The sequence below is a fragment of the Panthera pardus genome, unplaced genomic scaffold, assembly GCF_024362965.1.
Source record: "Panthera pardus isolate Hobbes unplaced genomic scaffold, ASM2436296v1 HiC_scaffold_11, whole genome shotgun sequence".
In the NCBI taxonomy this organism is placed as follows: domain Eukaryota; kingdom Metazoa; phylum Chordata; class Mammalia; order Carnivora; family Felidae; genus Panthera; species Panthera pardus.
The window spans coordinates 1,211,835-1,229,282 of NW_026526666.1; the positions used below are offsets into that span (position 1 = coordinate 1,211,835).

The following is a 17,448-nucleotide window of genomic DNA, read 5'->3' on the forward strand; positions in this document are numbered from 1 at the left end:
GCAGACTTGGGGAGCCAGATGTGCAGAGAAATCTGGTGGGCTTCTCTCCACCTGTCAGCAACCCCCTCCCCATCTGCTACTCCCCAAGGAAAGCTGCTTTGTAAGTGCACACAGGCCTTGGATAAGGACCATCTCTTCCTTTTTGGAGCACTTTCTTATACCTAGAACACAGCATTCTGGTGTAGGAGATCTAGATTCTTGGGGTTTTTTTTTTAATGTTTATTTTTGAGAGAGAGAGTGAGAGTGAGTGGAGGAGAGGCAGAGAGAGAGGGAGACCCAGAATCTGAAACAGGCTCCAGGTTCAGAGCTGTCAGCACAGAGCCCGACGCGGGGCTCAAACCCACGGACCACAAGATCATGACCTGAGCGGAGTCCCAACCGACTGAGCCACCCAGGCACCCCCTGGAGATCTAGATTCTTGTCCAAGCTTCCACCTTGAGTCACTCACCCCCTCACCCCCACCTTTGGGCCTCGACTTCCTTACTTGTAAAGTGAGGAAGTGCTATGCCTTCTGTGGTTTCTTTTAGCAGTGCTAGTTTAGGATTGTCTGTTTGCCTCTTGGCCCAAAATATCTGGTGGGACTAACGTACTGGGAGCAACTTGAGGGCAGAGTCTGTATCTCTGTTCATCCCCAAAGCTTAACTCTATACTTTTGACATATTAGATGCTCAAAAATATTTGCTAACAATAATTAGCATATTCAGTACTTGCTGTGTACCAGACACATTACACGTGATCCTTCCATATGGCCTTGTGCTGACCACCACCACACCTGTGAGGTTATAAAGCACCACACTAAGCACAAGAGCCATGGGATCAGATCGCCTATGACCACCTCCTGGTTCTACACTTCCTATCTATCCATCCCTACTCTCCGTGTATCCATTTCCTCATCTGTAAAGTGGGATTTAAATGGCAGTGCACACTGTAAGCACTCAGCAGATGTTATTAGGTAGACGTTATCATCTTGATTTTATGGATGAGTAAACTAAAGCTAGGAGAGGTTAAATAACTTTTCCAAGCCAGCATGGCCAATAAGTGACAGATCTAAGATTATAAGCAAGACCCGAAGCCCATGCTGAGTATAGGCTCCATGCTACACTAGTCGCCTCTGACTAACCCAACATAAGAACAAATGAATGAATGAAATTATTCATTGTTGGTGGCAGTGCTAATAGTTGGTACTTGACTTTTCCACGGGGACTATTCTATGAGGACATGAGTATTAGTATTCAGGATGTGCCTCCTCCTTACTCCCTGGAAACAACTAAGACAGAAGATGAAAACAATTTAACAAAACAAAACAAAAGTAAAGGGCCCTCTTCAGCACAGAGGCGAATACGGGTTTCTTCTAAAGCAGTGAGGACTTCGTGAGCATGTACTATGTGGCAGTGGTAGGACCAGGCATTGTGGGGACTGGAGATACCTCTGACCTTTAAAAGCCTGCAGTCTAGTTGGGGAAACAAACCCAAGCCTGGATTATAATTTGTTTCTAATGTTCATTTATTTTTGAGAGAGACAAAGACAGAATGCGAGTGGGTTATGGGCAGAGAGGGAGACACAGAATCTGAAGCAGGCTCCAGGCTCTGAGCTGTCAGCACAGAGCTGGATGCGGGGCTCAAACTCACGAGCCATGAGATCATGACCTGAGCTGAAGTCGGACGCTCAACTGACTGAGCCACCCAGGCACCCTGCAAAGTCTGGATTATAATGTTTATGCCCCAAAATGGGGTAATGCAGATTATTTGTGTTGAGTTCAGAAAGGGAACACACAGGCCAGGCTTGAGAATTCCGGGAAGCCCTCCTGGAAGGCTTGAAGCACGAGCGACTTTCCTTGATGTTATCTTTGATTCCTTTCTATGTCCTGTGTTCAGTTGGTCAGTCACCAAGACATAACCATTCTTTCCAAACTGATTCATACCAGTCCCTTACTTTTCGGTTCCGTGGCCACTACCCCAGGTCAGTTTCTCATTACTTCATGTCTGGAGGTGCCCTAACAGTCAGCTAACCTGTCTCTTTGCCGCTAGCCTTTACCTTTTCAATCTGCATCATCCACCTCTTTGGGATTAGCCTTCATTCCAACTTCCCTTTAACCAGTATTTTTTGAGCATCTACTGGGCCAGGTACTACTCCTCTATGCACTAGGGATTTGGTGTTGAACCAGACACACAAGAAGATCCCTGCCCCCCAAGAACCTACATGCTAGTTTAAAAAAAAAAAAAAAACAACTCCATTGGAGAACTGTTGCTGTCAAGATTAGAGTCCACCAGACCCACCCTATTTCCCCCTGCCTCCCCTCCCCACTACTTTCCAGGAGGACTTTTCAGCTGCACTCACTAACCCCCACACAGGCTGATTATTTCCAACTCAGGCTTTCTTCTCGCCCTTTCTCCTGGGCCTGCTTCTAACCCCACATACTGCCCCACCTCTTCTCTCACAGCACTACTCACCTCTCTCAGGTGAGCATCCACGTGTTGTTTTCCCCCCACCCACCTGACAAGACTGTAAGCTTCTGGAGGCCACAGTTCTGTTCTGGATTTGTCCGTTCTGATCTCCCTTAGCACCTGGCACAGTGCAGTGCAAATAATAGGGTTTTTTTTCTTCCTCCTCCTCTTCTTCCTTTTTAATTCCTAACAGTAAAAACTGACATCTATAAAGCACTTTACAAAGTGTTTTCATGTAGGGCGCCTGGGTGGCTCAGTCAGTTAAGCGTCCAACTTCGGCTCAGGTCATGATCAGGTTTGTGAGTTCGAGCCCCGTGTCATGCTCTGGACTGACAGCTCAGAGCCTGGAGCCCGCTTCAGATTCTGTGTCTCTCTCTGTCTGCTCCTCCACTGCTTGCACTCTGTCTCTCGCATTGTCTCAAAAATAAACATTAAAAAAAAAGTTTTCATGTACATCTTCTATAAACTGCACAATATCATTGTATCAATTATCAGTCAACATCAAATGGGTTACTAGGTCAAAAGAGAAAGGCATTCTAGGTGACGGAAATAACACCAACAGATGTACAAGGACAGGAATGGTCCCAGCCTGAGCAGAAGGCAGTATGGGAAGCAGCCTTGCTGGAGAGAAAAGAACAAACACATAGGAAACTTGGAAAATGAAGGGTCAAGGTAACAAAAACCAAACAAAAACAAATCACACGGCACTAGCATGGTAAGTGGTTCAGAGTATTTATTTCTAGTCTTTTTAGAAACATTTTTTTTCTTTTGCAAAGCTGTAGGAAGTGTCCATATAATTTTGTGTCCTACTTTTTGTCACTTAACATTCTGAGCACTGCTCCCTGATTTGACATCGTCTTCGTAAAGGCCATTTGTAGTGAATGTATAATGTTCCAGGGTAGCTGTGTCCTCACATCCTTAATCTGTCTCTGCTGTTGGACGTGTCGTTTCCCGTTTAACACTGTTACAAGAAGCACCGCAACACAACTCTTGTGCAGAGAGAAGAAATAGAATGAGTCGTCTTTAGTGATACCCCAAAGTACCCTATGAACACTCACCTGAGCTTCTGGTCACCTGAGCCGGAAAGGACTGATCCTTTATTGCTTAAGCCAGTTGAACTTGCAACCCGTATTGTCATTCCATCCACCATGCTGGTCTAGCTCACTGCTGTCACCAACCCGAATCCCCGGTCCAAGTCTCCGTGCCTTACACACAGTAGGAGCTTAATAAATACACATATGGGGGCATCTGGGTGGTTCAAACAACCAACTCTTGATTTCAGTTCAGGTCATTGTGAATTCAAGTCCTAGGCCTGACAGCGCAGAGCCTGCTTGAGATTCTCTCTCTCTCCCTCTCACTCTCCCCCTCCCCTGCTCTCTCTCTCAAAATAAATAAACAAGCATTTAAAAATACATACATACAAGGGCACCTGGGTGGCTCAGTCGGTTAAGCAACCAGCTTCAGCTCAGGTCACCATCTCATGGTTCGTGAGTTCAAGCCCTGCATCGGGCTCTTTGCTGTCAGTGCAGAGCCTGCTTCAGATACTCTGTCTCCCTCCCTCTCCTCCCCTCCCCTGCCCACGTTCTCTTTCTCAAAAATAAAAATTTTTGGGGGGTGCCTGGGTGGCTTGGCCTCGGTGGTTGAGTGACCAACTTCGGCTCAGGTCATGGTCTCATGGTTTGTGGGTTCGGGCTCTGCCTCGGGCTCTGTGCTGACAGCTCAGAGCCCGGAGCCTGCTTCAGATTCTGTGTCTTCCTTTCTCTCTGCCCCTCCCTCTGCTTGCAATCTGCCTCTCTCTCAAAAATAAATAAACATCAACAAATAAATAACATTTTAAGTTTTACATTTTTGTGAATTAAATTTTTGAGGTACAACTGACATATTCCTTCATGACCTCTAGTACTAAAATTCTAAATTGATCTCTCAGAGTTGATATTAAATTTTTTTCTAGTTTTGTTTTTTTTAATTTACATCCAAATTAGCATATAGTGCAACAATGATTTCAGGAGTAGATTCCTTAGTGCCCCTTACCCATTTAGCCCATCCCCCCTCCTACACCCCTTCCAGTGACCCTCTGTTTGTTCTCCATATTTATGAGTCTCTTATGTTTTGTCCCCCTCCCTGTTTTTATATCCTTTTTGTTTCCCTTCCCTTATGTTCATCTGTTTCATCTTTTCAAGTCTTCATATGAGTGAAGTCATATATTTGTCTTTCTCTAATTTCGCTTAGCATAATACCCTTCAGTTCTATCCATGTAGTTGCAAATGGCTGTAGTTTTTCTGAAGTCAACTTATGATTTTTAATTCACTTGGAATTTAATTTGGGTGTACTGTTTAAGGATAGAATCCTTCCACCCCAAATTTTAACCAGGCGTTCAAATGCCTTTCTGCCCATAGTCCTTTTTTTTGGGGTGGGGGGTGGGGGGAGAGGGGAGAGTGGCAGAGGGAGAGAAAGAGAGAGAGAGAATCTTAAATTTTTTAAAAGATGTTTATTTGTCTTTGAGAGATAAAGACAGAGTGTGAGCGTGGGAGGGGCAGAGAGAGAGGGAGACACAGAATCTGAAGCAGGCTCCAGGCTCTGAGCTGTCAGCACAGAGCCCGACCCGGGGCTCAAACTCACGAACCATGACATCATGACCTGAGCCGAAGTCAGATGCTCAACTGACTAAGCCACCCAGGTGCCCCGAGAGTGAGAGAGAGAATCTTAAGCTCCACAGTCAGTGTGGAGCCCAACACAGGGCTCAATCCCATGACCCTGGGATTATGACCTGAGCCGAAATCAAGAGTGGGGAGGCTCAATCAACTGAGACACCCAGGCACCCCTCCCCATTGTCCTTTTTTTTAAAAAAATTTTTTTAATGTTTATTTATTTTTGAGAGAGACAGAGACAAATGCGAGTGGGTTAGGGGCAGAGAGAGAGGGAGACACAGGATCCAAAGCAGGATCCAGGCTCTGAGCTGTCAGCACAGAGCCCGACGCGGGGCCTGAACTCACAAGCTGTGAGATCATGACCTGAGCCAAGGATGCTCAACTGACTGAGCCACCCAGGTGCTCCCCCCCCCCCCCACATTGTCCTTTTTAAATGCTAAATAAAATTGGGTCTGTTTTCACCTAGCCAGTCTGCTAAATTGATGTACAAGCTGTATCATGATTTACTGTCTGCCAAGGCTAATCCTCCTCCCAATCAAGCACTGTCTTCAATGTTTTCTTTACTATCTCCCCTGTTTACTCTTCCAGATAAATTTTAAAATAATTATATCCGATTCTAAAAGGACTCTATTGGGATTTTCACTGTAATTACACAAAGCCCAAAATTAAATTAAGAAAGAATTGACATCTTTACAGTTTTACTTTTGCCATCTGGGGAGGTTTTTCTTCATTGACTTTTCCTGTATTTCTCCACAAAATTTGGTCATTGTCCTCACGTCGATCATTGACATTTCCAAATAAGGTGATTCCTAGGTATATTGTATTTCAGGGTGTTTTCCAAACAGGCTATTACCAGTGTCTGCGGGGAAACTTGCCGACTGGACCTAATCTCTCCTTGTCAATGCATTCTTTCTGTTCCTTGGCTGTCTCCCCCCAAAGCCACCCACAGATTTGAGCTCTGCCCTTTGGGGCCAGATGGAGAACTGCCCCTCCTCCCATGGAACACATGTTCATCTCTGGAGACTGTCCTGTTTCCCATCAGCCTTTTTTTTTTTTTTTTTTTTTTTTTTTGGTCCTGCTGAATAACCCCAGCTGGTAGGATGAAACTAGTATTGGGGAAAGATTCCAATGATGGTGGTAAGGAGGATGGGCTTGGGGTAGATTAGACTATAAGGTAGGGGAGCAGCAGGCACTGGCTTCTGCAGCAATCCAGACTTCAAGACTGGCTGAGACAAGGTTGTGGACACAGAAGGGGAAAGTCTGAGGGATTTTTCACATGAGGAAACATCAGGACGTGTTGGCCACTGGACACAAGAGACAAATGGAAAGAAGGGTCAAGATGGCTTTAAAGTCTCTAGCCTGAATCACTGAAGAGAGGGACTCTCTTTACAAAGAGAAAGTGAATAGGGGAGAGATTTTGGAAGGGAGTCTATTTCTGTCCTCCTGACCCTGGGATTACAATATATCCAAGGAAAGAGGTCTGTCCTATATACCAGTTGTGAGGTGTGTGTATATATGTGTATATATACACACACATACATATATACATACACACACACACATACTCACAGTTCCTGGCACAGAGCTCCTAAAACGCTTATAATGTCCTAAGTGATAAGAGCATCGGAACATTTCTTGTTCTAAAATTTGTCTTGGGCCCTGATTCCTAATGCAGAGCTCCTGAAACCTTTGTGAATTCCTAAGTGATGAGAGCATCAGGAACATCTTTGGTCCTAGTGAGGCAACTCTGGGCAGGCCCCTGGATAAGGCGAGAGCCTGGAAATGGAGTTAAGAATTGATCGTGCCTATGTGGGAAAGCCTCCGTGAAATCTCACCAGCATGGGGTCCCACGAGCTCCCAGGCTGGCAAACGCATGTACACCCGGAGGGTGACGCACCCCAGCTCCATGGGGACAGACGCTTCTGCAGTCAGGACCTTCCCAGACCTCACCCTAGGTATCTCTTCATCATCTGCATCCTTTATCATGTCCTGTAATCAACTGGTAAACTTAAATGTTTCCGAGTTCTGTGATCCACTCTAGCAAATTAATCAAAGCCAAGGAAAGGGTTGTGGGAACCTCCAATTTGTATCCAAGTCAGACAGAAGTAGTGGGAGCCTGGGGGCCTGCTACTTGTGATTGGCATCTGAAGTTGGGGACAGGCTTGTGGACGGAGCTTTTACCCTGAGGGATCTGACGCTATCTCCAGGTAGGTGGTGTCAGAAGGGAGTTAAATTGTAGGACACCCAGCTGGTGTCCTCAGTGGCTTGGTGTGGGGAAAATCTCACACTTTTGGTGACCAGTAGCATCAGAAGTGACGTGTCCTGTGTGAGCAGTAGAGTAGAAAGACAGATGGAAAACTGAGTTGTTTCTAAACAGCAGTGTTTTTCAAATTTGTCCCCCCACAACAGTATGTTTTATGTAGGCCAACTCACACAAACAGAGAGAGACACAGCACCCAGAATACCAATGACAGGAAGGAAAGGCCTAGGCATGTAAGCAGCACTGAACGGGTAGATAAGTGATGAGCATTGGTTTTTCACCCCTCCGCTGGCTGAGATCCTGTGGTCTATGATTTGGCAACCAACCCCTTGTCAGGAAATTAATTATCCTGTCACCATCTAGCCTCAGTCCCATGTCCCAGAAGGCTCCAGGAAAAGACAGATTCCAGTAGAAAGGCCACACACATTTTAGAGTTCAAAAAAGGTCTCACCACCAACCTGCAGAGCGCGTGGAGCTAGAAATGACTCACCTGTAAAAAAACATCTCCTTTGTCCTTAGCCTGGAGGAAGAGGGTCTAGAGAATATTTAGGTCTCCAACTTTCAGTTTCAAGGCCATGGTGCTTAGAACTGGGGCAGGGAAGCTAGGACACAATTTCTCCTTATAAAGCCAGAATGCTAAATCAAAGCATGGAAAAGAGGCCAAGGGCTCTGGGCTAACATCTGCTGTTGGGTCAGAGCCTGAACAAGCTCAGACCCAAGCCCCGGCACATGTGGCTCTGAGGGATGAGGGAGCCCAGGGGACTAGTAGAGGCCCCATACAAAACAGCAATACATACTGAAGAGTTCACTGAAGAGGAAAAGCTGTTTTGGAACCCCAAGGGACATTGCCCTCCTCAGTCAAATTAAGTTGCTTTAAGCCATATCATAGCAGAGCATCTTTCCAAGGTAAATCTTAGAACATTTCGTAAAGATTCAATTTTTTAAAAATGTTTATTATTTATTCTTGAGAGAGAGAATGAGAGATGGAGTGCAAGCAGGGGAGGGGGAGAGAGAGAGGGAGACACAGAATCCAAAGCAGTCTCCAGGCTCTGAGCTGTCTGTCAGCACAGAGCCCGACACGTGGCTCGAACTCAAGAACTACGAGATCATGACCTGAGCTGAAGTCAGACGCTCAACCGACCGAGCCACCCAGGCGCCCCAAAAGATTTAAAAGATTAAATAGAGATGAAAATGTGCCAATCAACTTTGCGCTTTAGAAATTTAGTTTTAGGGGTGCGTGGGTGGCTCATCAGTTAAGTGTCCAACTCTTGATTTCGGCTCAGGTCAGTGGTCTCAAGGTTTGTGAATTTGAGCCCCCCATTGGGCTCTGCTCTGACATCATGGAGCCTGCTCAGGATTCTGTCTCCCTCCTTCTCCAAGTAAACTTAAAAAATAAACTTCATGAAAAAAAAAAAAAGAAATTCAGTTATTAAAGTTGCCGTGGGCAGGGGGATGGGGGAAATACGTGATGGGGATTAAGGAGGGCACTTGTTCTGATGAGTACTGGGTGATGTATGGAAGTGTTGAATCACTGTATTGTATGCTGAAACTATTATATTGTATGTTAACTGGAATTTCAATAAAACTATAACTAACTAAATATTTAAAGAGTTGCCATGCACCTCATGGTTGAAATACCATGTCCCTCTCAGACTTTTCTGTTTGCATTAGGGGACACATGAAGAGACGCAGGAACAGTGGCCCTTTTCGGGAGGCAAGGAGTGCTCCTACGACCTTCCTTTCTCACGTTGGGGCCGACGCGGCAGGTCTGCAGAGAGCTGGCTGCCGCTGGCTGCGTGTCCAGGCGGCTCTTAGCACCCAGCTCAAAGAAACAGGCCTTCGTGGCAAAGGTCCCGGGCAGGCAGACTCCATCTCCCCTCCACAAAACATTCAAGCAGCACAGAGCTGCCTTACAAGTGACATAACAGGCAGAAATCAGGAGCAGCTTGTTCACCACGCCCTTCTTCAGGCTCCAGTCCCTGCTCTCCACTGAAAAGGTCGCCAAGATAGAAATGACATTTCCCTCCACTACTTCCTCTTCCCATAGACCCTCCTTAGTCTTTGGAACAAGCCCCTGCTCCTTTCAGAGATGATACCACTAGACCGTGGCAAATACACAGCAGGGGCATGTTTCTGCCCTGGTTCTAGTCTCCAGACCACTTCATTATCTCCAACCCAAGTCTCCGCTCATCCCACCAAGCCTTCGAGGCCTGGGTTGAGAGCCTCCCTTTCCTGTATGGCAGTACACTCACTCCTGCCTTCCAGCCTTGCGAGTCTTGGCGCCATAAGCAGCCCCACCCTGCTTCTACCCTCTTCATATTCTGTGAACAAGCACAGTCTAGCTATACCCATGCCAAGCAAGGCTGCCAAAGATAGACGAGAGCCCTGGGCTGCCAGAAGACAAACCCAGGTCTGGAATGGAAGGCTTCCAACGCATTCTGAAACCTGGAGTGTGAATTAGCTGACGAGCAGAAAGGGGAAGGACAGTCCGAAGAAAAAAAATTTCCATTCTTTCCATTGAAGGAGAAAGGAAAGCTAGAAGGAAGTGGCCAGGGATAAAGGGGGCTGTATTTCCAGTTTTTTTGGTCTAGAAAAGATTCATGTAAATTTAGCTATGCCCTGGGGCGGAAGGGGGGGTTGTACATTCAACAGCATTCTTAGCATAAAGGAAAAAAAAAAAAGATCATCGCACTAATTGAATGAGAGAGAGCCCAGAGCAAGCCAGAAACGAGACCCTTGAACAGCTGCAGTCAGCATTTCCAGAGTGCCTGCTATTTCTTCAAAGGACCTAGAGTTGCTCCCATTTCCTCCAGTGCTGGTTGGTGAATCTCTAAGTAATGACAGGGCCTCTGCCGTAACCACTTCTTCTCCAGTCAAGGAGGAAACACACTGGCCAAGCTTAGGGGGTCCCACCAGGCCACCACCCCAGATAGGGTCGAAGTTAGGGGCCACCTCCAATAATGAAGACCCAGACCATGAAACGGAGCTGCTTAAGGGGGACATTCTAACTCCTCTGAATGCCACAAAGTCCTTCAGTGTTTGGATTGTCTGCACCACACCTTCCAGATGTGACAGCGGGGTGCCCATCTTTCACAGACACTAAAACCATCCTCTTTCTTCCTCCCAGAAAAGTGCTGGGGGCGGGGGGGCGGGGAACAGACCAGCAGCTCAAAGAGACACATTAACATATTTTATTCAATTAGCCATACAAAGAATATGCCACAGGAAAAAAAAAACATCAGAACTGGAAGGGCCCATGGAGTCCATCTGATCTGAGCCCCCCTGGTTTTACAAATGAGAAAAGTGAACGCATAACACCTGGACAGCGCTGGTACACCAGCCCAGTCCTGATACACAGAAACACACACAAGTTCAGCCTTCTGGCTTTGAGCCAGCTAGAACCACAAGACTTGATCCATGTTTATCTTTAATGTTTCTGTGCCCTATAGTACCACATCCTGATACTTATCTCCTTCTTGAGGCTGCAGGAAGAGCCTTAAAAATTGGTGAGGGTCAGGGTCATTCAGAGCCAGGAAAACTGACCAATTGTGGAGCAGAGGGTGCAGAGCATTTAGGGGAAGAATTTAATCCCTCCCCCAAAGAGTTCCGATCACCCTTTCTCCCAAAAGGCATACGCTAAGACTCCAACGCCTCAGGGCAAATTTGCTTGCCTTTCTGAGGTTCAGATCATGTTTCCAGGAAGAAGGGAAAGAAGCAGGTAGAAGAAAAAGAGGAAAAGATTTATTCTGAAATTAACAAGTCCAGCGGGAACACATTTTTCCCCAGCGTGGAACAAATCCAAACACCGCAAGAGAAGGCTGTAAAACTCTGGTATTAAATCAATTGTGAGATGTAAAGGAAAAACACCAATAACTTAGCAAAATAAATACAATGAGAGCTTCGCTGAGATTGATGTAACCCAGTGAAAACAGTTTTTAGGCTCCTGAGTCAAGAAGACTGAGGTCTACCTGGCACTGCGTCTTAGGGGAAAACCCTAAGACATGCTGGGACCCTTCCCAGCAGACAGAAGTCACTTGCAACTATCTGTGGCCCTACAGAATCTTTACACTAAAAGTTATTCCCGGAATGTACATTTCCTTCTCCCAGGAAGACAAGGCTGGCCAAAGCTGAGGCTCACTGACTCTGCTCAGGCCTTGACAGGTCACCCGTGTCTATCTGTAGGAGGCCCGGGTCAGCAGTGGAACAAGTAGAAAAACAAACAATGTGTTGCTAACAATGGATCTGTGTTTGCAGAGGAACTTCATTCCCCCAGGACACCCTCCAATCGCTGTGGACATCTGTGCCTCCAGCTTGTAGGGCTGAGGCAAATCTTGTCACCTCCCCTGACTCTGGGGCAGCTGAACTCCAGTCTACAAGAGAAGGGAGGTTCTGCTACAGAGAAATAATACTACAGGGATAAGGATACTGCCCTGGCCCTTGCCGGCAGGACAGCATCCTCCAAAAGGCTGCAGTGTCCCCAGGAGGTGCTTGTCCTCTGTCCACCCAGCATCCAGGGGTCAGGAGTTTAGAAACAGTGGGACACATGAACCCCAAGCCTCGAGTGCAGCCAGGGATCAGTCAGGAAGTCAAAGTTGGGGCTAACGGCCTACAGAGGTGGTGGGCTTCTCCGCAGGCAAGAGGCAGCAGCAACAGCGGCATCTGGCTCCTTCCGCTCATGTTTCCACCACTCGGATAAGAGGCATGGGCTTATTAGGGCTGGGGGGCTTGGATATCCTCACGCTGAAAGAAAGTGGGAAACGCTGAGTGCTTCATGTTGCCTGCCCTGCACACAGCCACCCCCCACATTCGCCTCTAGGGTTCCACACTCCAGTGTTGGCTGATCTCTTGGTTCTAATGCCTTGAACCACTGACCGTCAGCACCGTCTGAGAAAAGATGAGGAGAGCGGAAGTACTGCTTGGGGGCGGGGCAATAAGAAAACAAGGAGCAGTTACACAGCTGAGAGGTGGGGACAGCTGTGGTTCTGGTTTTTTTCAAAGTGTGCGATCTTTTCGTGAATCTCTTGGAAACAGAAGCCCTCTCCCTAGAAGTAATGTACTCATTATACACTCATGACTTTTACAAACAATTTCAGGGGGTCCATTCACATCTAGAGGCTGTTCATGGACCTCCTTGGGGTTGTGCTATCAGGCTCTCCGCCGATCTGGGTGGAGAATGGCTCTGGTGGAGAACAGGTAAAATTAGAGACCAAGAGCCTAAGATGGATTCACAAAAGCCTCTCCCTGGCCTCAGCACTGTCCTCACTTGCCTCACTTCCTCCCTGGGCCCCACTGCGTGCATGCCCACTCACCTGCCCAGGCTCTCCGTCTTGGCCCAGGTCTGGGTGCTGAAGTTGCCATGACTGACCTGTTTTTCTATCAGGTGTTCCATCCGGTCATGCATCTCTAAATTCTGTAATACGAGTTGTGCAGTCAGCGTTGGCCATTTTCTGGCTTGTCACGTGTGACATTTAACTAGATCATTATGCTCTCCCCACCTGTTTGTGCTACTGTGACAGCCACCCTGACCCTGCGTGCCACCACCGGCATGCCCTCTCCCCCCTTACCCCCCATTTTCACCACTCCGGATCGCCTTCATCCCGCTGTTCTTGATCCTACCTCCCTCCTTCAAGAACTGTGTGAAACACTGATCGTCCCCTGCTGTCCTTCCTATACATTTCCTGTATACCATTTCTTGTAGCCACTTGAGATATTTACTTGCCTTTTGTTGACATGCATTTATATAAGATATTCTTGGGTCTTTGTTTTTTCACTATTGAAGTATAGTTGACACACAAGGCTACCTTAGTTTTAGGTGTAAAACACAGTAACTCCACAACTCTACCTGCTACATTATACTCATCATACAATGTTATTACAGTAACACTGACTATACTCCTTATACTATAAGGTCTTTTTTTTTTTTTTTTTTTTTTAATTTTTTTTAATGTTTATTTATTTTTGAGACAGAGACAGAGCATGAACAGGGGAGGGGCAGAGAGAGAGGGAGACACAGAATCGGAAGCAGGCTCCAGGCTCTGAGCCATCAGCCCAGAGCCCGACGTGGGGCTCGAACTCACGGACCGCGAGATCGTGACCTGAGCTGAAGTCGGACACTTAACCGCCTGAGCCACCCAGGCGCCCCCTTTTTTTTTTTTTTTTTAACATATTTTATCTCTAAATCTAGAGTGCGAATTCTGGAGATAAACAACCCAGGCTCCCGTTTTTTTTTTTTTATATCTCCACTGCAAAGGACCTTCACACAGAGCCTGAAAAGCAATCTTCAGGTAGTCTGCAGGCAGGAAGGGTTCTGAGGAAAGGCGGAAATTAGACTAAGAACTTATGAGCGGATCAAGACCATCACTTTAGGCATGGAGAAGACTCCTCCTACGGAAAGCCCCCTGCTTCACAGCCCAGCTCTACTGTCAGCTCCTTTGCTCGGCTCATGGCGCGGGGCTCACACCGTGATGACGCACCCCTCTGGAGTAGGGACAGCTCTTACCGGTGTGACTCCCTGAAGGTTCTCAGAAAACACTTGACTTGGCTGAACTGAACATCAACGGCCATCCCAGATACTCACTTCCGAGCAGGCAGCCAGACAGGACGAAGACCCCTCCAGAATCTCTCCCTCCCTAGGTACAGTCCTGTCTTCAAGAGCCTGCTCCCTTCCCAGGGCTGCTCAGGGCACACACCTCTGCTTCCAGGTAGGCGATTTTCTCCTTGAGCTCCTGGATGGTGCTGTCCTTTGACTGGACCACAGCTTTTGAATTCTGGAGCTGCAAAGATGTGGGGGACCATGGGGCTCATTTTGAAATGACTCAGTACACACTCATCGAACTTCACCCTGCTACTGGGGAGCCAGCAGAGACATAAGGCAGTCTTTTGCACCTCTCCCATGACTTGCTTAGCTTGCTTTCTTTCTTTCTCTCTCTCTCTCTCTCTCTCTTTCTTTTTTTCTTTCTTAATGTTTATTTTATTTTTGAGAGAGAGAGAGCACAAGCAGGGGAGGGGCAGAGGAAGAGGGGAACAGAGAATTTGAAGCAGGCTTGGCACTGACAGCAGACAGCCAATGTGGGGCTCGAACTTGTGAACTGCAAGACCATGACCCGAGCTGAAGTCGGACACTTAACCAACTGAGCCACCTAGGCGCCACTTGCTTTTCTATAAAAGCCTCATTTCAGTCAACATTGAGCTCTTGATTATCCCAGGTGTGTGTGTGTGTGGGGGGGGGGGTTGTGGCGAGGAGAACACCACTCTGATGATCCCAAATCATAAATGGCTCAAAACCCGTTCCATTTGATGTTGGGGAATACAAATTACTTATTCATTCAAGAAATATTTGGGGGCGCCTGGGTGACTCAGTCGGTTGAGCCTCTAACTCTGGATTTTAGCTCAGGTCTTGATCTCAGGGCCGTGAGTTCAAGCCCTGTGTTGGGCTCTGCGCTGGGCATGAAGCCTACTTAAAAAAAAAAACAATTGTCGAGGCCTTACTGTGTGACAGGCTCTGTCCTAGACACTGGGAAGGAGTAATGAACTAACCAGAAAAATCCTGGCCCTAATGGAGCAGACATGCAGCAAATTCATCCTCCCAGTTAGGGGGTTTTAAGTTCTCAAAACAATTCCACAAAATGGCACATCTTTTTTTTTTTTTTTTAATTATAATTTTTTTTTTAATGTTTATTTATTTTTGAGAGTGACAGAGACAGAATGTGAGTAGGTTGGGGCAGAGAGAGGGAGGCACAGAATCTGAAGCAGGCTGCAAGCTGTCAGCACAGAGCCTGACGTGGAGCTCGAGTGCACGAGCTGTGAGATCATGACCTGAGCCGAAGTCGGATGCTCAGCAGAATGAGCCACCCAGGCGCCCCGCAAAATGGCACATCCTGACTGTGCTACCCTAAAGCTCAGGTAGGGGAAGGCAGAAAATCTGCCATGAGGTACAAAGGTTGATAATCCACACACAGATAAGTGAGTATATTGTGACTTAATTATTCATTTACCAGCACTCTTCAAGGTGTACGAGTGACAAGCCTCTTCCTTTTTTCCCCATTGGAAAGACAGAAGGCAAATGACCAAAATCAAAGGGGAAAGATGGGAGAAAAGCGAATCCCAATCATTCAAACCTCGTAATTGGTAGCCGTAAATGTTTTATGGGACGTGTAGGAATATAAACCAGGCTCCCCAGGAGAATGAACAGCAAAAGTGTGGATGTGACAGGAAACCGGGGTTGAGTTCCATGTGGTGACCTCCCAAGGGGGCAGCTGAAGCCGCAGAAGACCAGACCCTGCTTACCTGCTCTATCATCTGCCGGACTTTCCGCTGCTGGCTCTTGAGCATATCATCTAAGTGGTGGATCTTCTCCCGCAGGCCGGCCACTTCCTTTTCCAGGTTAGCCACCCTGGGGATCAAGACCAGGAAGCTGAGGCAGAGGGAAAAGATGCTTTCTCTCTACCCAGGCACAGGGACAACATCAGGCTTGGGGGCTTCCATGAACTGGGTTCCCTCTGCCCAACTCCCTGGTGCTCTGCCATGAGGACGAGGTGCAGGGACACCTTGGAAGGGCACAGCAGAGGCGCCACTAGAGATCAGCTAGGAAGCTCAGCAAGGGGAGATTACACAGGAAAGCTCCAGATGGCACAACTAGAACCAACAGGTAGATGTCCAGGGAAGCAGTCCTTATGACAACACAGGATGGACTTGCTCAGCATGAAAGCTGCCGGAAAGTGGACTGCCTCAGGTGTGAGGAGCTCCTCATTCCTGGAAAGATTCAGGTGGGAGCTGTGTGTTCCTAAATCTCCTGATTCCCAGACATTGCTGTTTCCTCTGCCTCTTCTAAACTGGCCCAAGATCCCCAGAGGTCAGGCGACCGGGCAGGGTGTCTAGGAGTTCAGGCCTCTGAGGGTGGGGGTGGGGTACCATACAATCCGAGCCCCCTCACATCCTCCCTTCGCCTCAAACAATCTGAGCCACCCTCAGCTCTCCAGTACCCTATTTCTCAGGCTCTTTTTATTGAGAAAATCAGCCTTTATGATGCATAGCTATCGTTGCCATTCCCAAGCCTCTGTTTTGGATTATCTGGGTCTTTTTTGTTTTTCCTGCTGCTTCCTCTCAATTGCCTACCCACGAGCACCACTGAGAAAGACGGAGTGCTGAGTAATTTAAAACAATTCTATGAAATCGAGCCCAAAGGAGGCTACAATAAAACGTCTGCAATTTTCCATGCCCAGACTAGTAAACCTAGAGGTTATTCCTCCAGGTTAGAAGAGACTATGTCCCCCGCTGACTGAGGGGCCCAAGAAGGCAAGGATCATGTCTTAACAGACATGGAAGTCCTTGGAAGGCCTTCCAGGTGATGGCTGTTGAACTTAAAAAGATCCAACTTATACCATGGAGAATAGACCCCATATGCTGATGTTAACTTTGATTTATCATTTGAGATCTTATTTATTAATTGCCAGCAGCATAAAGAGTTTCCAAATTCTTAAATGTCCAGAATGACCCAAACTTTGCCCTGTAGGTTTCACTAGTCTGGGGCCTCTGATCCCCTGTGATCAGAGGGAATTTGTAAAACCCTCTAACTTGGAGTGGAAAGGATCCCAGAGATCCCCTACATGCTGCTGCTGACAGGTGGGTCTCAGTTTGAGCTTCAAGTGACAGGACGTTCAGCATCTCTTCACGAGGCTGTTCATTGTATCTCTCAATGAAATGACGAGTGAGGAAGTTACTTGATTTTACCCTCAAATAATTTACCGTTGTTCTCCATTCTGGGGGGAGGGAACTGTGGAGCCATAACACCACATCTATACCCCGTGTGAAAAGCGGTGGAATAACGTGCCATGGCGAACAGCAGGTGTTTTACCAGCTTACTTGACCTTGGCTCTGACACCATGAAAGCATTTTCTTTAGTTCCTACTCCACAGAAAATGAACTCCCCAGAGATGGCAGCCTCCCAAACAGTATCTCCCTGGGTGGGGCCCCATCCGGAGCAGCCACATGGTGAGTCACGGCTGGAAGATCTGACATCAGCACTAGCTTCCTCCCCAGGTCTGGCCACCATGGGAGCTGCAGGCAGCATGGCCCGCCCTCCTCTTCCTGCACCCCA

At 47.4% G+C, this 17,448-nt stretch overlaps 1 protein-coding gene across 11 annotated transcripts in view; it reads right to left on the reverse strand.

The window, feature by feature from the left end:
- Positions 1-10,522: 10,522 nt before the first annotated feature.
- The window catches only part of TUFT1 (tuftelin 1), a 42,941-nt gene continuing 36,015 nt past the window's right edge, over positions 10,523-17,448 (reverse strand). For 7 of the 11 annotated variants that reach the window (XM_053889531.1, XM_053889542.1, XM_053889539.1 and 4 more), the window contains 4 exons: positions 15,639-15,765; positions 14,042-14,125; positions 12,662-12,762; positions 10,523-12,092 (listed from right to left, as the gene is read on the reverse strand). In XM_053889531.1, coding sequence (XP_053745506.1) covers positions 12,026-12,092; positions 12,662-12,762; positions 14,042-14,125; positions 15,639-15,765 — 379 coding nt within the window. In that variant the 3' untranslated portion in view covers positions 10,523-12,025. The remainder of the gene's footprint in view (positions 12,093-12,661; positions 12,763-14,041; positions 14,126-15,638; positions 15,766-17,448) is intronic. The other 4 variants (XM_019432944.2, XM_053889533.1, XM_019432950.2 and 1 more) reach the window with 1 other exon arrangement.